At 35.7% G+C, this 22,482-nt stretch overlaps 1 protein-coding gene across 1 annotated transcript in view; it reads right to left on the bottom strand.

The window, feature by feature from the left end:
• The window catches only part of ITGB6 (integrin subunit beta 6), a 53,101-nt gene that overhangs the window by 4,133 nt on the left and 26,486 nt on the right, over window positions 1–22,482 (bottom strand). Inside the window, exons 10-15 of the mRNA XM_085325834.1 lie at window positions 16,113–16,202; window positions 10,278–10,412; window positions 9,643–10,060; window positions 8,505–8,727; window positions 5,828–5,925; window positions 1,309–1,428 (exon numbers count right to left, since the gene is read on the bottom strand). Of these exons, the coding sequence (XP_085181960.1) occupies window positions 1,309–1,428; window positions 5,828–5,925; window positions 8,505–8,727; window positions 9,643–10,060; window positions 10,278–10,412; window positions 16,113–16,202 (1,084 nt within the window). The remainder of the gene's footprint in view (window positions 1–1,308; window positions 1,429–5,827; window positions 5,926–8,504; window positions 8,728–9,642; window positions 10,061–10,277; window positions 10,413–16,112; window positions 16,203–22,482) is intronic.

The following is a 22,482-nucleotide window of genomic DNA, read 5'->3' as shown; positions in this document are numbered from 1 at the left end:
CTATTAGTGCCATCTTGACTTCAGTCCCATAAGGCAAACCAACCTGTAGAGCATTTTTGGTGGTCTTGTCTTAATTCACACTCACATATATCACAACAGTCAYTCATGGGAGGGCTGCTAAAGAAGGTTTAACACCTTAACATATCTATTTTACTTCTTTTTTTCAGATCTTCCTAAAATGTGCCGTATATATTTGATAAGGAGAACATCTTTCAATGCTTTACTCTTCTTAAATTCTTGAGTCATGGGAGTGCAGTCACAAAAGCATGTGCTTCTTTGTTTCAAAACTCTTTGCTATAAACAAAACCTATATACATCCAGATTACTATTCTTATGAAAGAAACTGCTGTTTTGTGCAATGAAATSACTAAGTCTCAATATGTACGCTAGAAAAACGCTACACAAAGGTTAATGAAATAAATGGGAGGATATCTTCAATCTTATGCCTGACACTTGTACCAAGAAAATAAAGTTACAAATCTGCATGTTTTTCCCTAAAACAATTAACATTCAGCCCTGAGGCACTGAGTGTGTCCAAAGAAATGCATTTTATTGCCTAGAAACCAAGCTGCTTGGCAGCTGAAAAGTGGTGCCTATGTTCTCTCCTGTCCCACTTGATTATTAAATGAAAAATCATCATCAAAATAACAGTAAATAAATAATGTTAAATGAAAGGTCATAGGATAATAATAATAAGGTCTCTTAAATATCTAGGCTAGTGATGTGAAACTCATTCAAAACTTAATGGTACTACATCATGAAGTATAATTATAAAGATATTTCAGCATTCTGTAGCATATTCATTTCATCAGGTATCTCCATCAAGATAGTATTTTAGATATTTGTCCATCTGGGAAACACATGATATTTCCACGTTGGATACAGTTTTTTTGGGTACAGTATGTTCAGTATTATCATCTTAGAACTGTGCAGAGCTTTAGAAAAATTAACTAACTTGCCACCCTTGGGTGGCAAGGGGTTTACAGATAGGAAACTCATACAGAGACAGAGTAGTTTGTCTAAGGCCAGAGATAGAGCCAGAGCTGAGATCAGAATGCAGCAGTACCTGATTAATCCATTAGATCATTCTGCCTATCTTTCATGAAAGGCCAGGTATTTAATTTATTGCAGCATTAAATATATACTTTAGGAGGTGCTCTTTTGGCTGAGCAGAGGAGAACTACAAACACAAGATGTGCAGTGGTGTTTGAAAGAGCTCAGCTTGCTAGTGCTGCTGGAACTGATAGTCTGCCCCATCTGTATTTTCAAATTGGGCTCAATAGAGAAAAAGTAATATTCACTGCTTACCTTTTGGTTTTATGCTATGAATGATTGTCTTTCCGTGTTCATCCATAGTCAATAGAAATGTGGTAATACATTCATTTTCCCCCTGCAAAGAGCAGGGAATGGATTTATCTTCTGAGTAATCTACAGGGGGGGGAAAAGTCATCCAGCAGATAAAGAGAAAATTAACATAGCAGGAGAGATTAACAGCATAATGTCTGTCACAGCCTTGCCTGTACATAGTAAAGAGTAAAAGACAAAAGCAGACGTAACCTTAGAATTTCTACTAAATTTAACAATTTTTCTTCTGCTCTAAATTTCTTTGATTTGCTTTCTTTCAGATTTTTCACTTATATTTCAGAAGAGCTGATATAGGTGTTGTCAATCTGCACTGACCAACAAATGCACCTTATTAATCTGGTGCAGTGKGGATTTCAACGAATTGGAAGTTCTTCCAAGACATTTAACCACCAGCTGTCTAGGAAATGTAATAGTCTCCAATTATACGACAAGTAAACAGTATGTTCTCTTTGGTTTAGAGCTACTCCTAGCATGTCTASATTATGTTTCAAAAGTAGATATACATGTACCAGATAGAAATTGATAGTGTTAAAAGGGCTGCCATTTATTTCTTCCACAATAGTTCTCTCAGATAAGTGTGTCATGTAATGTCACAATAATAAATATAAATTAATAACAGAAAACTGCAATTCTGGGATCTTTGTAATGTGATTCAATGGAAAGCAGATAAAAAGTAATCTGAGATGACAGTCTGCCTAGTTTTACTTGTTCCTCCATTTAATGTAGATCTGCAGGAAAATTTAATCCATGTTTTTCAGATGATTCCTAACAGGGAAACCTTTTGTACTGAGAAAAGTTCATTCAAAAGGCAAGAGGGGAAAAGGGTGAAGCTAGCGGTGACAGACAATGAAAACCAATAATGATGATAAATATTTGGGACAACAAATCCGATGCCAGAAATGCCACAATTCTGAGCCTACCCATTATATAATATTTTTACAGAGCAAAAATATCCTGCTTCATAACTGTGTGCATAAATACTTCTGTAGCTGAATGCTTTTTATGTTTCCATATAAACCATGATTCACAGAACACCGGTAAGCTAGCTATGCTTTTCAATACATTTTTCAAAAAACTTCTTTGTTTTTTGTAATTTATAGCAGTAAGAAAAAACAGTAAGTTTCTCGAACATTTCTTTAATGACAATCAACTGTCATTTCAACTCTGTCCATCTTTTCTTCTCTAGTCAAAAGACTTAGTGAAATTGCATAAGCAATGTGCTAAAAATCTTAAGTTCTCAAACTTTAAATAGCAAGAAGACAAATGAAACACAAAGTAGGAATCTGACCTGAATAATAGGACTTAAAAGAAAGCTGTCGTTCATGAAGAATTAATAATAAAAAAAGAAAGTGTCCACTTATTATATATTACATACGGTCRTAAGATTTGGTCTTCCCATATATGAAATACTGGAAAACTGTACAAGGAGTATGAACATTTAAGTAGTTGAATACCCCACTGTCATTTTGTCTGCTTTTCATAAACTAGGGATCACATCTGGTTTGATTTTAATAGAAATATCCTCTTGATTTGTGATAGTCTTACATTTAACCTGTTGTCTGTCCTGTTGTCTGTCCTTGATGCTATAGAGTGATACGTTATCTATCAAGATAATAGGCAGACAAGACTTGCTGATTTAACAAGTCTTCTTTTTGTTGAAAGGACTGAAGATTCCTGACTGAGTGTACTGACCTGGTGACACTCATTGTCAGTTCACAATTCCAATAATGCTATCACAAATTTTGCAATATTTGGTGTTTCACAACTCTTAAGCAAGAAGATCCAAAGAATTTCAGCTTTTTTTTAAAAAAAAAGAAAAAGAAAAAAGTAGTTTCTAGCCCTCCAGAATGCAGAGAAAAATTTGCAAGTATGTTCCAAGTATCCTAAAACCCCAGAAAGTAGTAACTGCAAATACTACTAATATGTATTAGTTAAATAATAATAATTATTATTATAATTAACTAATAATAATATATTAGTTAAAATCTCACTTTGGGCAAGAACAACAGAGTGCTGAGTTAGATGCTTGTTTAGGCTCTGCCATTTACTTTCCTGTTGGATGGGGAATTTGTGTGGGATTAACATTATAGCAGAGGCACAGGAGAGAGAAGCAAATGGAGGGACAGGAAATGCTCAACTTTTCCAAAGAAAGTGTAACTGTGCCTATTGCATTTGGGCATTTGGTGCCCTGTGATGGAGGTTGCAACAGCATCCGAGGTTTTAGGTATTAYGGTTGCTCCTGGGTAGCAACTAGCAGCAAAGATTCACCTTAGACACATCTGGCAAAGAGGTGAATAGCCCTGCTTTTAAATAAAAAAAAAAAAAATCAAATAGTCAAAATAGGTGAAAAGAAAATAAATATTCAAAAGAGCTATTTGCCATTGAGCTGAGCCACAGCTCACTAAATTTGAAAACATCAGCACCTCGTGAGCTGCTGTGTCCTCACATGCCCTGGCRCAGCCTTCCTGCACTGCGGTTGTGCGAGTGACCCTGCTGCAGGGAAGCAGGAAGAGAAACCACAGCCCACGCAGAACTGAAACTGAGTAGGGAAAAGGCACTGTCGAGAGTATGAAATGGGCATCCCAAAGAAATAGGAAAATGTAAAGGCTACATTTTTTTAAAAAAACTGCTCCCCAGTTTCAGTCATTATGTCATAAAAGAAAGTAAATTGATATTTAAAGCACTAATATTTTACTTAATTATACAACTTAGAGATATTTCAGTTTTCAAAAAGTCTTGAAATGGTAAAGAAACTGAAATACAAAACAGAAAGAAGCACTGTGATATTATATGAAGTCACGTTAAAAATCCATCTTAAATACTATGCGGTGGTCTACCTATACTACTTTTGAAATCTTTGGGTGACAAAGTTTTGATTTCAGGATTTAAGTTTTTTATTTTCAATACTTTTTTCCTCCAGACTCCTTAATGAGGCTATCTCCATACCACAACTAATCATTTGAACTTTCATACAAGCATTTTGAATGGCAAACAACTTGTAATAGCATTTTTTTTGAGGGATTAGAATGGGAACAGTTACCCAGCCTTAACTACAGCAGTTGCAAATTGCTGTAAACAAATTTTAAATCTAAAGAAGTAGCTGACAGTTACAACCAGAGAAGGACAGGATTTGAAAAAACGAAATATGCAGGAATAGGACACACTTTTGTTGCTCTCATATTCCTGCTGCCTCTCTGTGTGTCTATGTGTGTGAATGACTTATGTATTTTCAGCTACAAATATCTGCCATCTGGTGACAGCAATCTATAAACYTCACTAACTACATAGCTACAATAAAAGTGCTCAAATATTTTGATATGTGGCTGCTTCCCTTTTTAACAAATATTCCTTAACTGTTTTTGAAACCTACAGAGAATTGTTTGTATTTATATACAAACACTAATGTCTATAAAGTCATAACTTAAAATAATAGTTTAATAAAAATATAACATTAGCATTAGCTTTTCTTATGAGGGAATTATTTGCAACTTCCAAGCTCTGCATTATGGGGTAATGCCCTTCAACSAATAATGCTGGAGCTTTCTCAGAAAGATATATATCACTGAAATTTTTGCACATTTGTAGCTCAAGATAGGTTTCTGACAGTTTGGCAGCACGCACATACAGCATTCTGCATTATAATCCTAATTATTAAATTTGTCTGACTTAATCCTAATGTTAGGTCTATGATGTGCGTATAACACACCTATGTACTGCATCACCTAACAGTTGCGTTTTGCCATAGGATTGGAGTTGTTGCCATTGGAATAAATAGCGAGTGCCTACTGCACAGGCAAGCAGCTTCCTCTATGAAAAAAAAAAAAAAAGAAACAAAAAAAAGATTTTGATGCAATATTTCTTATAAAGTCATATTTCTTTTTCTGTGAAGGTAGTATTTTATTCAAGGTCAGTTTCTCTTCTGGGAACTCTCATTGACGGAGCGCAACTTCGAATTACTGTGAGCAACGGACGATGCATTTAGCCTTTAGGGTACTAGAAATGTCTCAATAAAAACTGACAATAAGCAGAATGTCTTTACGTAGATTAACTGGGCTGCAGGGGAACTGCCTGCTGTAATCAACAACCTGCATGAGGACTGGAATCAAGTTCTGTATTTGTAAGATAAAAGAARCTACACTGAAACTCGTGATAGAGGTGTTACTTGACCTCAGGGGCTTTCATCAGCAGTTACAGGGGGCAGTATTTATTCAATTCAGTCCTTTCTTACATAAACTGCTCAGAAAGCAAGTGTGTTCCAATGAGTTAATTAATTAAAAACAATTCTGATTTGCAGCTCCTCACTACCCACAAAACAGCTGTAGACAGACAGCAATTGACCTGTGAGCTCTAATATAATTCCATGGTATAAAAACAAGGCTACTTTCAAATATAAAATTACTGAAAGGGGAAACTATCTATAATCACACACGGACACACACAAAAAAAGATTGAGTGTACAAACCCTCTGCAGTGCTGACAGTTGCATCAACCAATTTACATTTTTCACTGCATTCCCCCTGTGACTTGTCATCAGAAGCCAAATGACATTCTACACAGCTCCTGCGGAATATAATTCAACAACTCATCAATCTCTGCCTGTCACAAAGCACCAATATAAAGGCAAATACATATGCATCTACATTTTAAAAAGTAGCTAAACAAAAGGTCTTGTTCTATGGATAGAGTAGTTCTCAGAAATGTGATAGGTATTTGCCACCCCCCCCCCCAAAAAAAAAAAAAAAAAAAAAGAATAAAGGTATAGTGGATAAGCTCTTTCTTGTCTTCTTTCTCTCCTAGATCTTATTAGCTACAAGACAGAACCCCAGGCAACATTATTTATGTAAGTCTATTAAAGACATAGAGTTATTCACACATAACATTCATTTTCAAAAATAAATATTCTGAACTAAGGTTACACTAAATACCAGTCAAAGAAATGTCTATCAAATGAACAATATTTGATATCAACTTCAGAGAGATCAAGCTGGGGCACTTACTAAAAGTCTTCCTTTGTTGAAAGTCTCTTGAATAATGTATATCTACCAACTGACAGAAAACACTGTTTGAGTGTCTTAACAGATGTCTCTTGAATGCAATTACTTGTCTCAGGAATTACTTACTTAAATGTTAATTATACTAATGCAATTTATTGGAAGAGGATTTCCAAGTTATTTACTTTATTTAACGATGGAATGACTAAGATATTTTTTAAAAAACAGAGAGTCTAAACCAATTCCCTTAGATGCCTGTGAAAAATTCCACAGCAACACAATGAGGCTTTTAGTAAGTCCAGAGTTAATTCATGAAAAAAAGGGAAAAAAAAAAACCCAGAATTTATATATGAAAATAATGGAAAGGAAATGATAAAGGGAAGGAAAAAAAGAGAGGGGAGACAGAGGGAAAAGAAAAAAGAAGAATGGAAAAAGGAAGAAAAAAGACAAAGACAAAAGAAAAGAAACAAATAAAGCAGAAAGAGAATAACCTCAGCAAAACATCCCAAGAAAACCTGGCCATCTCCTGTTGCATTGAGTTACATATCTCCATGAGAATAAAGCTGAGGCTTCTGAGATTATCTTCACAGGATGGAGGTGACCTTATCACTAGCTCTGGAAGTGGTGAATAGTAAAAGTGAGTGGGTAATGGGATAGCCTCTATCTAATGGAGATAAATTCAGTGTTGTTGGTGTTTTTGTCATATTTGCCATGTTTCTCATACTACCACTCTCTTTCTCAGCTGCCTAGCCATTAATCTCAATCCCCTCTGACCTGGTCTTTTAGCCCCTTTGGTTACCCTATCCAAGTATTCCAAATGTTCTCTTTCGGCTTTCCTTGCCCTGCATTTCAGCAATGGAAGTGATCACAAGAGAGAGAAAAGATCTAACATTGTGTAGAATATACATGTTTAAATAGGCTAATGTAATGTCTATCATGTAACTTAATATTTCTTGTTATTCTCTGCCAAACTGGGAAGAGCAAAGCAGCATCATTGTGCCTAATGTTTAGAGCTCTTGTACACAAAATTTCCCTTTACTTCAACTGTGCTTACTTAGGCCTATGTGCCTGAAGTCTGAACAAACTCATTGGCTTTCTTTTATAGGTCAAATGGAGCAATAAATAAATGACAACTAAATTATGTCATAGAATAGGTTCTCATCTCACATACAGCATACGTTGGAAAGATATGCATGAAAATACAATGGTGGAGAGCTAGTGTGGAAGAGAAATGGGTCTCAGCTCTAAATAAATAGACGTGACATAGTCATGAAACATTAATGTTACTTACATTGACTCAGGACTCAGCAAGCAAAACCAGTGTAATTAGTAAGTTCTGTGATTCCTAGCTTAAATTTGCACTTATGCCTGCTTATTGTGGACTAACTTTAGCCCTGCAAGAGCTCGAGTAATACAAGCATAAGCATGTATTTAGAGGGGTCAGTTTTATTTTGCACATACTTAGTTGCTTTTCCTATCATGAACCATATCAAATACCACACATCACAGCAGGCAACCTAAATATATTACATACGCTCAGTGAATAGAAGACACTTCACCATTTACAGTCAATTTATCATAAACTTATACAAGACATACAACTACCCACAGATTTTATCCCTAGACTATGACCTAGTTTATCTTGGTTAGGCCTGTTTAATTCACCCAAGCTGAACTGAATTTGGAATATGAACTTGTGCAGATAGAAAGCCTGAACAGGGAGTATGACCTTATAAATTTACACACAAGGGAACATTAATAAAAATTCCAAACTTTTCTCTTTTTGTTCCCTGTGAGTTGCTAGCTATGCTGGGGTATTTTTATTTTGTTCTATGGAGAGAAGGACTTTTGTCCATATTTGCCTGATATTATCATTTAAGGCCACCATGTTGATTATTTGTACAATCAGGAACAACAGTGTGATGTTTAACTTGTGCCATCTGAAGGTGATCAAACCACTTTCCTTAAAGGTCTGCTGTACAGAAGAGAAATGGTTGGTGTCTGAATTATGACTACTCCTCTTAAGGGCACAGAGACACTCTCATATTTTGGTCTGTAACTCCAATGAAATTGCAGCAGTAAGCACACTACTGAGTCAGTAGATACCTGAATGATACAAAAATCAGAGATGTAAAACCAGCACGTTACCGTTTGGAACTGCAAGGGTCACCGCATAGAGGGCATTTTTCACATGTGCTGCCTGAAGCCCCTGGGTGTGTGCAAGTACATGACCCACAGATGCATTCGCCTCTCCCACTGCACAGCATCCCATCCTCAGAAATGCAGGAGGCAGTGTCGGTTGTGCAGTTACAGTATTCACCAGTCCATCCACTGTGGCACACGCATTCTCCACAATCACAGTCACCATTGCCTGGAAAAAACAATCATTATATTTAAGATCAATGTTTTAATTTAAATCTGAATGATTGTCTTTAAAAATCATTCTCCTTAACAGCAGATGTTTTCACCACTCCAACTGTTCTCACTCTTAAACACCCTTCTTCCTCCCCCAGTATTTTCAACAGGATCAAATTTTCACTAAGACTGGCTGCAAGACTGACTCTATTCACTTCACTGGAGTCCACCAGATTGATTCTTATCTCCTGGCAGTGCACAAATTGATGGGTAAATCCTCTTTCACTAATAGCAGCATAATTCCAGTCTATCTAGTCACCACCGTGTCACTGCAGGTTCATGCCAGTTTAATACTATTCCCACTGTTTTACCAGAACCATTTCTGATTTATAATGGTGTAGTCCAGAGAAAAATAAATACAAGCTCTCAAATTCTTACCACGCTTACATTGAGACAAACTGAAAACAGTGGAAATCACTTAGTTACYGGGCTAAAATTTTAAAAGATCATAGTTAGAGTAAAAGCGATTAAGATGGGTATACTTTCATAATTACATCAGAGTGAAATTATGCAGTGCTTAACACTAATATATGTCAATATATTTACCTAAACTTCCTGGGAGCTATAATCATTACAGCTATTAAAAGTCCAACMCAGTGTGATGAAAGCTGACATGCTCCACTACAGCTGTGCCAACTTATATTAGTTACAGAGTGGTTAAAGAGATATCATTTAAAATTTTGAAAATAGGGTTAAAATTGTTTACTGGTTTTAATTTAAAGATAATTCAGATATCTAAGTTGCAGCACTTTATATAGAATTGATTATAATTTAATATGYTACAAAACCAGATATTTATAAGATCATAGCTAACAACGAGACAATAATGATCTAACATAAAGATAGTAAAAATAGTTCAGAGGGAACCTACCTCCACACTGAAGTCCTCTATGTCGCACACAAGAGAAGTCATCACATTCACAGTGTGGCCCATAAATTTTTCCATACATTGATGAGTGGCAAACACACTGTCCACAGTAGCAGTCACCTCTCCCACTGCAGGAGCTCTGTTCTGCAGAGCCCTTGCAAGAATTAGTGCTGAGGGAATTTTCATCACATTCACAATGTGGACCCATGTAGCCAGGGTTGCAGATACAGACTCCACACTCAAAAGATCCTTTCCCTTTGTTGCACTTCGAGCTGTTCACCTCAGCCTTTGTCTGACAGTTACAGCTACATTGTGGATGAATTTCAATTTCCAGGACATCACTGAGACCCACTGGTTTTATCACAATATGCCTTCTATTTTTTTCACAAGTAGGGAGACTTAGAGTCATGTTAAAAGAGACCTGGAAGAGAAAACACTGTCTGTTCCAAACTGCAATATATATCAGACTGCAAGATAGTCTGGAAGCACATGCATAAGAGAGAACAAGAATACATTAGATATTACCTGATTTCTTGTAACTTATCTGAAGGAATAATATTTAATAAAGAACAACCTTCTACCTTGGTATTTTAAATTCTCTAGAATTAATATCTTATGAGAATCTATTCTTTACTTACTATCTCTCCCACTTTCACATGAGAGCATTTCCTCTTATGCTGAAAAAAGGTCCCATTGTTACAGATTGCAGTGAAAGAGAGAATAAGTCCTTCTGTGTCTCCAAAAACCTCCAGTTCTATTTCAGATCTCAGCTCCTTAAAGAAAAAGAAGTGATGAATGGATTGATAACAAGGCCAAACACTGCTAATGTTCCACATCTGTGTAACACAGATTGTAACTTATCCTTACCTATACAGGAGTAAATTCATGGGTTGGCACTTTATTTACATACTTCTCTATTACAGGAAAAATGGAGAATGAGCAAAAGAAAAAAGTGCCAATAGAAATAGCCTTCAGATGAAAGCACTGGTAGTATCAGTTTARTATCTGGTATTGTGGTGCTTATTTCCTGCCCTTACAGGGGAATAACTTCAACGCTTTATTAAATCATCTTTCATTACTAAGTGCTCTGCTGACTGATACAGGTTTGGGCTCTGGTCTTACTGAGGAATGTGTGTGTATCTCTGATTGCATTGCTACCACTACRTGTTCCTTGATTAGCCAGGGTATATCAATATTGTTCTTTGTTTATCTCCACTATTAAAATGAAGGCATACAATCTCTCTTACAGCAGAGCAGAAGCCAAGTTCAGTTTTGCCTCGGTGTGAGGCCTCCACGACTTGGCCTGATGTTTCCAGGGCAAGAGCCAGAATCTAGTACTAAATTAACTCAGACAGTTGTATAGCTTACTYGGTTCTTTTTTCCTCTGTATGGAAACTATTGCTTCATGAGCTGTTGATGCTGTTTGAAGACATATTCAGCAATGTCCTCATTTCTCAAATCAATTTGTAAAATCAAACTTTCATTTCTTAAATGAAAAAAGCTCTTCAATTTACTTCCTGAGTGCTCTCATGCTCATTTTTTTCTGTTTAACTCTGAAATATTTTTATGCCAACTTTGATTACACAATTTAGCCTTAATCCAAAGCCTATAGCAAGCCATGGGGAAATTCCCTATGACTTCACTAGACTGTGGATCCACTAAATAGAAATTTTTTAAAAGCACCTCAGCAACAGAGGAGCAAAAGTCTCATTGTCTTGGCTTTGTGCTCTTGCAAGTTCAATTGCATTACAAAATACCCACTGCACTTGAAAGCATGAGGAACTTGTTGACCTTACCTCAGTGAGTCATTCTAGTAAAGGAATCAGGATGACTCATTGTAGTAAAGGTCTGGTGGGGTGAATACAATGGTATTACCTGAAACTAAAAGCAGAATAAGTATAAACCTGCACAGACACTGATTCCCTATCCTTTGTACACATCCTGGATTCTCTGGAGGTTTGTCTTAGGCTTTTTTATTGTGAGTTTTCAATTGGAAAACCTTTTCAGTAAACCAAATAATTTTATTAGATGACAACAATACATATCATGCAAGACACATTCACATAACACCCAGTCCTCTTTCCAGCATGCAGTCTGAGCAATAAAGCTGTGCACTGGGCACCAGGTTGGTAACGTGGGTAGTTCTGGATGCATCTGATTTTTCCCTTCCATTTGTCTTGGAGTTGGATGCTCAAGTTGCTATTAAAATAATGCAGAGTTTCTTAGATAATAATTTGTTTACAATAGCTGGACTCAGGGATCAAATATAGCAAGCCTTAAGATAAAACTGTGAAAAGCTGGCATGTACTAGAGTAACAGGAAATAAATATTCCCAYTTCCACTAGCTGCAAAACTTCAAAACTCAACTAGAGTGCAACTGTGAGAGAAAATTAAATGTTGTTGAACACAAGCTTGTAATAGATCAAATCAGGGTGTCTGTACCAGGTCATTATGAACATGCGCCCATTCACTGTTGTGAATCAAAATACRCACCTTACTCTGCTGAAAATGAATGCATATTCCATGACAACTCCAGTTTCTTAGGCCTGTGCAAACTTCTAATGGTGTTTTAAATCTACTAAGCTGCCTGGCTGTAGTTTGGGGACAAACTGTGGACAGTTCAGCGAGCTTTAAGCCATTTACAGAGAAACATCTGTATTTCAAAAATTTTTCTGAATGAAACAACAATGAAGTGTTATAAACTTGTGCCCTTGTTACGGTACCTATCCTGTTTTAAAATTTTATTTCCTCAATCTTATTATGTYGTAAGCAAAAAGAGAGACAAGTACTGAAAAAAGAGTGGAATTTTCTGATATTTTAAAATGGTGGAATAACTTTTTCATCAAAAGGCCTGATTTCAGTCACAATGCAGTTTAAACTAGGACTCTGTGATACAAACCTATACAGATTTAACCTTAAAAAAAAAGCAGGCAGAAATATGCTTACAGAAGAAAATGAATCATTCTAGGGAAAAACACGAGAGCTCCTTATAACAAATATTTTGACAGCTCAGACTTTCTTAACTTGCTTACTTCCTCTCTTGAAGCTTTTAGATGGCAACACATGCGTGAATGATATCAGCAAATCTTGTGTTTGTACAGCAAGCATAGACTCTAAAGCACTTTAAAAGTGTTAAAAGATTTTTACTACTCCGTGGGACAAATGCTTATTTATTCCTGTTTTACAGGTGAAGAAACAGAGACATTTGGAGTTGAATTACACTGCTGAGAGCATCATAGGACATCTGTGACAAAAACTGAATTAGCTCTTCTGTTTTGCATATGATTTTTAGCTGTAAGTCTACTCTTGTTTCTCCCTTCCCACTCTAAAATATTCCAATTTCTTCACTCATGTCAAATAAGGTGTTTCTCACTATTTCCTGCTTGGAAGATTTTTAATCATGAAGCAATAGGATCGTTAACCTTTAAGGTTAAATGTAATAAAACAGGCTCAATAAAATTTTGAAAGTACGACATGCTGCTACTTGTACACTTTGTACACTTTGAAATGTATGTGGGATTTTAAGAACCTATGAGCAATTCTGGTGGATTGTCTAGACACGCTGTACCTGAATTAGGACAGAATGAGTTATGACCCATTTGCAGGAACACTGTTCCTGCATCCACCTTCCTGCTTCTATGGGARAGCAATGAGCACTGATTTCATAACTCCATAAAAACTGTGCCCACAGGACAGCTGAACTTGGAATCAGCCATAACAACTCAGGAAAGAGCGTCAGAGGTCACCATTGACGGCTCTGTGCGATCACCCGCCCAAAGTGCAGCAGCAACCAAAAAGCCAATACTATGTTGGCCATCAGTACAAGCAAACAAAAGAGATGGCATCCTTTTGCTTCTGTATAAAATCTTAATGTACCTTGTCCTGATTACTTCATGCTGTTCTGGTCTCCACATCTCAGGAAAGACACAGTGGAGTCAGAGAAGGTAAAGAGAAGGTCATCTAAAGACATCAAGGGGATGGAGAAGCTGAGGAGAGATTAAAAATCCTGGGATTCTCCAATTTGGAGARGAGAAGGTATGGAGGGGGACACATGTCTTGGTGATGAAAGAGTACAAAATCATAAAGATCAGAAGAAGATAAGCTGAATACAAAGCCATTATTCACCAAATCCTGCAGTGATTGAAGTAAGGGGCACTCAATGAAATTTTAGAACATAGAGATTGATTTGAAATGGGAAAAAGAAAGTACTTCTTAATGCAATGCAATTGAACTCTTTTTTGCCATAGGAGGCTGTGGAGACAGAAAATATCATTAGSTTCAAAAAGGGGATTAGGAAAAACATCACGCACAGCAGGTCAGAAATAGGCAAGGATGTACCCTCCAACATCTCTAATACAACAGTTGTAGATGCTGGGAAATATGAGGTGGGAGGGACTGCAAAAACCGGCCAGACTGCCATGCTCTCTCTGAACATTTCCTATTGCCATTGCAATAGGCTGGATGGACCATTGCTCAGACCATGAAGGTCATGTCTTATGCTCTTATTTTTTAGAAAGTATGTATCTACCACTGTTGTGGACAGGAAGGAGAAATAGCCTTTGTCCTTGCTGGCAAACATGAAAAGGAAGGATGTAGAAAAACATCTTTACAGCTTCCAACAAGAAGGAAGAAGATAACAATGCAATTAGAGGAATCACTGTTCTGCACCTGACACAGTGTTACAGTAGACTCACCAGGACACAGCACTGGGACAATTATTTTATATTTCTCCATTACTCACYGGGCAACAAAATGCTGCCCATTTTCACCTGTTAAATGTAGGTACCTCTGTCTATACTTTACAGTGCCAGCTTGAAGAAATCGTGATAGGAGGTAGACTGGATTAATAATACACTAGATTCCAGAAGTAATATCTTGGTTCCACTGCAAGTTTAGCTCTGACTTTACTCATGTAAAGCTTTCTCTTTGAATTTATTACYATCTGTAGAGTCTCAAGATTAATCCTAAAATTTTTTGCATATTTAATTTTCCATAGGATAGAGAATCTTCTGGTATTTGTATTTGATAGGAAAATCATAAGAAAATGATTTTATTGATTTTGTAAGAGTTAAAAGAACTTAGTTTGCTTTTCTATCATAAAGACCAAAATAATTTTGGATACAATAATGATTTTCTTATTCAGCTTACGGGACGAGTGGAAGAGTTTAAATAAAGAAATAGAAAATGGCATTTCATAGAATTATTTTTAACTGTAGCGATTGGTAGAGCAGGTTTTTAATAAAAAGTGGGGAGGGAATGAAGAGAGAAATCTATGGTATATCAGCATATAAGTAAATGTATCTATCTCTGTGTAAAAACTTATAAAATGTCTAAAAACATTCCCCTGAAAGAAAAGAACAAGGGAGCTGGGATGCATTTTACAAAGCTCTGGAGAGCAGTACTGTATTTATGTCCCTGTCATCTTTTCATATTTCTCTGTATTATCTAAAGAAACTAATTCAAGTTCTCTTTCTCAGCTTGTATTCTTTAAAAAAACACCAGAACAGCCTCACAGGGGCAGTATCAAATTGCTAATGCAGAGTACAGCAGTTACCACAGAATGATACTTCTTTTCCTGATATTCCTGCAGAGCAATTGAATATATGCTCTGCTGAGAGTTACCAACAGGAATAGAGCTGCATCACAGTGGAAGACCTGAACACCTGTGTTAAAGAAACCTTTAGAGTAAGGTTGAAACAAAGGACTATGAAGAAGACAAGACTAATGACACACTGATATGAAAATTAGCATTCCAATTCAAGTAAGGAATGACAGAAATTTTGTAGGAGTTTTGTTTGGAAAAGCGTGAAAATTGGATATAGTTCTAAAAAACAACACTCAACCTTAAGTAATTATGGTATCTACAGTTAACAGAGATTTAACATTCATTGGAAATAAAGAGACAGAACACGCAGAATCCAGGATGAATGTATAAAAGAAGCTTTTCAGCAAAGTATTGCTAGCAAATTGCTGATGCCATGGTACCTTCCATCGCCTCCCATTCACTCTTTTCACAGGGGGCTGCATAGTGAAGCAAGTACTAGTTATGTGCATTGTTTCCRCTTCCTTTGCCCAGTGACAGTTCTATAGCTAATAATTAATGCAAGTTAATAATGAATTGCATGACCAGCAAAGGGGTGTCAGTGCTGTGGCTCTACATCTCAATTTTTAACAATTTCTAAATAACTTTTTGACTTCCTAATCTAGAGTGTGAATCCTACCAAACCATTCTATTAACTAAGCCTTTCAGGAGAATATGATGAGAATATAACGTAATAATATTATTACAGATAAACCCACTATTTCCACACTCACTTAATCCTCAGACAGAAAAAGAGATTTCTCATAAAGGTTGGCACCTATGCATAAGCAACGATGGTYTTGTAATCAATGCAAAAAAGAAACAAAGACACTTGTTTTTACAAAATGGCAATCTAATTTTGCAGGAAGAAAATATATTACAGGCACCTTACCTGATATGCAGCAATGATCAGCTGGAGAATATTTCCAGAATCTTTCTGTAGTCGTCCAACAGTAGCTCCAGGAATAAGCTTTGCATAGTTCTAGAAACATCAATTAAAAAAAATTAAAAAACACTAGGCAACAAGGACCAAGCTGCTGGAAAAGAACAAAATATATTGTAGTCAGCTAAAATAAATAACAGTAACATTTTCAATGACCCTCATATGCCTCAGTAATATGTGTTCTATTTAAAGAGTCCTATGGAGAAGAGCTAGTTTGACTGATAGGGACATACATTGCTAAATCACCCATGTAYGCTTTAAAGTTGGATACTTTGATTCCAGTTCTGTTTTTCTTTTTTAGTTTCAGAATGAAGATATATTCTGTCAATGATAACATTTTTCTTTAACATAATAACTCAAACCTGATTTGCCTGTTCTGTTGTTGCTGAAATATTTGAGAGTGGGGAGTCCTACATTCAATGCCAGTCTCTTCATTTTTGCAAGCAACTAAGCATCCTAAGTTCTTGTCAGTGAGGGCATAGAAGGTAGGAAGTTTAAACCATGGGGTGTAAGTACTTAGAATAAAGGCCCTTAAAAAAATGCTGCTGTTTTATGACCAGCGTAATACTCCATACCTTCGCCAGGGTCAGTGACTGTGACTGATAGCATATGGACTTTATGTTTATAATACATTGCCAATCGAATAATTGATTAYAGTAATTATTTTTTTCTCTTTGCATTAAATTGCAATGTGACACTAACCTGACATCCATCAGTTAGATTTTAAATATGCTTGTTTAAAATTTATCTTGCCTGATTGTTAACTATATGCAGTTTTCTTGCTTGTAACTATGCCTGTGGAAAGTAATAAGCATTCATAGTTAAAAGCATGTATTGCAGCATTCATTTTCTTCTATGATTTATCATAGGATCAGTGCTGTTACTTTAATTTTAACAAAATTCTAAAGAACTAAYAATAAACATAGATAATTTGATACTCTTATTCCTTCCTATACTTTACATTTCCAAAAGCACTGTGATTACCCTATATATTATATTTAGAAAACTTATCATTCATTAGATTTCTAAAGAGCTGTTGTAAATCTGTGGGATTAAATACATTTTATGTTACAGCTGGTGATTTTGCATTCCTAACTCCTCCTGTGATTAGTGCTGTCRGAAGGACTCTTCTTAGTATTTAGAAACTGGGCATTTTGTAAACAGGGATGTTTCACGAGCTGATTATATTAAAAAAAAAAAAAAGAGGTAATAAATTTGGAATTTTAAGTATAGAACCCTTTAATCTATGGCATGCAAAACAAACAGCAGGGATRTACTATTCTGAGGACTTTGTCTTTTGTCTTTGAACAAAAATTTTCTGCATTGAGAGGCAAGGATGATTGTGCATGCCCAGTCTAAGCGTAAACCTCTAGTTCATCTGTTAAGCCTTACCTTTTAGCATATATTTTTGATGAAACATTAGCAAAGTGAAGTAGACTGATACTTTTGCAGTGCTACTGTCATAAACCTATCCAGAGGTGAATTGAATTTAGTCTTTCAGCAAATATTTATTAAAAGGTGAATTACCTTTTTTTAGAGATACTCTTATTCATGTTAGTGAAATCTGAGAATCACATCTCTGAGTTCATGGAGCTATGTCAAATTTTTAGCAGCGTAAATGAGAGGAAAATTTGCAGTATAAACAAGGAGAGTGGAGTATTGTGCCAAATTAATAATAATTATTTGAAATTCTGAACAAAGGTAGAGATTGGAGTGTTTTTAGCTGCAGTAGTAAAATACAGTCTGAAACACATTCTCCTCTAGCAAAAAAAGAAAAAAAAATGTTCAAAAGAAGAACAATTTCTGCTTGWACAGCAATCCTATTTACTTACGATTACTTACGAAAAGAGGGGGTTTTACCTTATATATGTTTGAATAATTTTTTAAAGAATTCTGCTTGAAAACAAGTAATATCAACTGCTTGCTAATCTCCAGTTTGAAGATATTCAAAATTTTAGGCAATATTAACTGCTTCATGTAAACTTAAACAGTAGCATGTTTTTTTAAAACCAAAACAGGATATACAGAGTTTGTCAAAGTATTATTGTCATTGTGAACTTCACAGATACTTCTTAGGTAAATAGTTCTTTTAAGAATAAATATATCCCCTGCTGCTTTACTGAGACTTTCAGCTGAGACTAACAATGCAATAAAATTAGACACTTCTGAACATATWTTAAAAGGACTTTTTTTACTTCTTTTTTATAAATAATCTCAAAATTTCAGGACTCAGTGTAAGAAACTTCCTCTCCTCTCTTGCATTTAATTTGTAGTAGCCTTATAAATGTTTCAACATGAACAGTGCTGTTTTAAAAGTTCTTGCGGTCATGCAAAGCAATGCTGAGTTTAAATTCAATGCTCCCATGCAACCATACAGCTATCTAAAACAGGGAGAGAATTTAGGTCTGATGCTTTCCCTAACAAGAATGCAATGTTATAAGCATATATATTCTGCATTTGTGCAATCTATAGTATTTGTGTGTTAGATAATTAYGCACACACACCTGTAAGCGGATAAGCGGATAAGCTTCAAATTCAGTCTGAAGGGGATCAACATATTAAATGACTGAACTCTTTGGGGCTAAACTTTGGGAGATTATACAGGGCTGGAAATACATATTTGACAGTCTGAATACTATAGCTAAGACTGATGGAATCTATCAAGTCTATTTAAAGAGCTGCTTTCTAAGTTCTCACAGTCATTTTAATGTATGTTTATCCCAAAGAAGGGAATTATAAATAGTCATGGTCATTTTGGGGGTCTGATATAATTAGGTGCTGAGTTCAAATAGATTTTAGATTAGATATTTGGGGAAAAGCTTTCTACCTCAAAGGATAATTAAGTTTAGGAAGGGATTTCTAAGGGAGTTTGCAGAATCTTAAATTTTGAAAATCGTTAAGGAAAAACACCAGTCAAGAATGGTTTAATGTGGTGCCCAAACATCAGTTCAGGGTGTCAGGGAGTCAAAGCTCCCCCAATCCCTGAAGCTTTCAAGACCAGTGGCAGCCTACGCTTCAGACTGCCTGGCTATGTACAGCACGATGGTGCCTCTAAATTTCCTCACGTTGTTAGAGAAATGGCCAATAAAGTGATCTTGCTGATACAATGAACTTGTACAGTGTTCCTCACTAAAAGCTAAAGGTAAAGGAATAAGAAGGTGCTATTCTGGGTTAATAGCTACCTGAAAGATAGGAAAGAAAGGTTAGGAAAAAGGTCCTACATCACAGCAGAGAGTGTAGATGAACCCCTGAGGTTCTCCACAGTACTATTTTCTGTTTCTGCTCCCTGCGTAGCTCAGGGAAGACATCCAGTGTTTCATGGACTAGTTCCTGTTGTAGAGTTGTCCTGAGAAAGAATAATACTCCAGATTTTTTGCAAAAGTTATAAACTAGTGAAATCTTTCATAAATTGATTCTCAGATTATGACCTTGACAAAGGAGGAAGTACTCTGCACCTTGGAGCACAGGTTGCCTGGCATTTTAAAAAATATTGTGAATGCTGGATACTCAAAAGTAGGGGCAAAATACACCATCTAAAAAGGCATCCAATACAGAAACAGCTAGGTAGGTTTGGTGTTAGACAGAATATATTTCAGTTAACTAGGGTTTGTATCCAATGGCATTTGTTGCTCTGCTTTTCTCTTTCATTATTATTATTTTTTAATAAAGCACTCTATCAAACAGAGATCTTTTGCTGCAGATTCCTAAGTATGTCTGACATTCATTTTTATTCAGCAGAAAAATTATGTTTCTGAAACTATGATCCATTTTCCTCTGAATAGCTCTGAATATATCTTGAAACCCTTGATGACTTTCCTAACTCATGTTTTGTCAAAAAAGGGATATAATGCACTAACATGAGAAGTAGTAACTAAGATTTGGTTTTGTTGTTTCAGCTCTGAGCTGAATTAATTCTACCCTAGACATTGATCCAACAGGTCTTTGTTGCACTGAAGAACTCTCAGCTATAAAACTTCAGTTTTGCCTGTATATAATTACAGGTTGTGATCAAGATACCTCCTCTGTTTCATAAAGGTTTTCCAAGTTATTTCTGAGTATAGTTATTAGATTGGATAAAAATATTTTGAAGGTAGGCAAATCAATGTCTAGCAGGTGTATTTCACTTCTCATTCTATAACTCATCCATGAAATTCCAAATGCAACATTTTTTTAAAATAAGAGGATTTTATAGAAAAATATTTTTATCAGCTAAAACAAGGAAAATTTAGGTCAATAGTAGTAGTCAATCACAAGTGTAGTGGGATTCTATAGTCACAGGATAAATTAGTTAAAATTTGCAGCACTAAAAAGCTTTTATTAAATCTAAGTATTGCTTTACGTTTTCTTTCTTAAAAGGGGCCTAATTAATGGCATGTGAATTCTTTTCATTAACATTAATCAGTGCTTCAGTAGGTGCTGCACAAAGTAGTTTGGAAGTATCTCTTGATTAACAAAGCCTTTTCTTATTCAAAGAAACTTTTCTCTTACTTGCATTATATTTCCCCTTGGAAATTGTTGGTGGTCACCCTCAGAGTTGGCCAACAGGGTTCTTATCAGAGGTTTTCTGTTTCAGTATCTCTGTGTCAGTGTTATACCAGTATCAAAGTTATCAAGTGGCACCTTTTGTTCACTGGGAACACTAAACGAAGATTTATAACTAAAAAGAAATGCAAGCCATTGTAAATCCAACTGTAGAATTTTTGTTCTTGTTACTTCCTTTGTTAGAAAAATAAAGCATGAGTATCTTCTCTCTTGTAGGGTATATACCAATCCCATTGAATATACTCTATCTACTGCTTTCATCTTTTCAATACGGCCTTCTGTCACTTATTCAGATATCCATAGTTGTTATGCCCTGCTTACTATCCTGTACATGATGTGGAAAATCAGTGAAAGCAAATTAAAAAATTGTATAAGCCTTGCCACACTATCTTTCAAAAACACAGTATACTTTCAAGGGCATATGTAAGACCTATAAATGGCACTCTACTGTCACATTTTCATCCGAATGATTCAGATTTGTAAAACAAATGTAAATATCCAGTTCTCCATGCTTAAAGTGTAAAAAGAAAAAAGCTAGACAATCCAATTACGTCTGTGTGAAGGCTACGAGTTTTAARCAGAACCAGTCAAACCTCTTATTACCATCACTGAATTATTATCTAGAGCTTCTTTTTGGAAGGACTGGACAAAAACATAAATATGAATTGCCAACATCCTTCTTWTTTTATCTTAAGAAGCTTTTGGTTATATCCGTTGCAAAAAACAGTTGAGCAAAAGAGAGAAAGGTGTGTATCCAAGCTCTGGACAAAAACCTCACCTTTTCAGCTGTATCCTTATAGTCATTGGTAACTTTGGCTCAGCTCCCAGCTGGAACATCCAAAGGTCCAAGGGACCAAAATTACAATGGGGCTTCAAGAGGACTTATTTCTGTGGAAGTTGTAATCAGTGACTGCACAGATGTCTAGGCTTCTGTTGCACTCTAGAACTTGTGAAACTATAATTTGAGTTATTCTTAGGTAATCCAGTTCCATGTCTTTTACAGGGCCATGGATACTATTTTCAGAAATTTCAAAATCAGCTTAGATATTGTTGAGTTTCTTTGGAAATCATGAATTCTAAACAAAGCTAAATGCTTTTTTAAAATGTTACAAGGAGACAGGAAGAGATACCTCTTATAGAGCAGAGGATACCAAATCCTCTCATATCTTTACTACAAGAGAAAAACAAACATGTTTTAACTCTGCTTATTTTGACTCCTTATTTTTAAACATGGACCTTGATTATTGTGCGTTCCAACCCTTTACCCAAAGTATCTTCAGAACAGGTTGTTTAGAACTGTGAACTGTGACTCTTTATTTCTGGACCCTAGAGGCAGAAGAAAGACTCCATATTGGAAAGTACTAGTCCAGCAAGTTTAGTGACAAGTTGTGACATCTAGGAAAATGGACATGTGTTACTAGACAAACGTTAAAGTTGGTTTAGTTTAGTTGGTGGACCCAACTTCATAGAACAGGAAAGTCTGTGAGATTTAATGTCAACCACTCCTGCAATAAAGTGTTTTCTTGTCCCTCAGTGCAAATGAGGAGTGATACATGAGGTCTCAATGGAGGGAGACAGAGAAATAAAGAAAAATGAATAGAACTCCCAGATCAACTGAGAAAAAACATGCTTATCTCAGAGTTGAGCATGAAGACATTTTTTTCATCATGTATTACTATCTTATAGAAGTAAAAACAGGCTCAACTATTCTTACCTAGCCTCATAAAATATAAAAAGCTAATCATAATGATTACACTGAATAGTTCAGAAATGTTAA

This window comes from Rhea americana, unplaced genomic scaffold (genome assembly GCF_003343005.1).
Source record: "Rhea americana isolate MKP2758 unplaced genomic scaffold, rheAme1 scaffold_124, whole genome shotgun sequence".
NCBI lineage: Eukaryota > Metazoa > Chordata > Aves > Rheiformes > Rheidae > Rhea > Rhea americana.
This window is presented reverse-complemented; position numbering and strand designations above follow the sequence as displayed.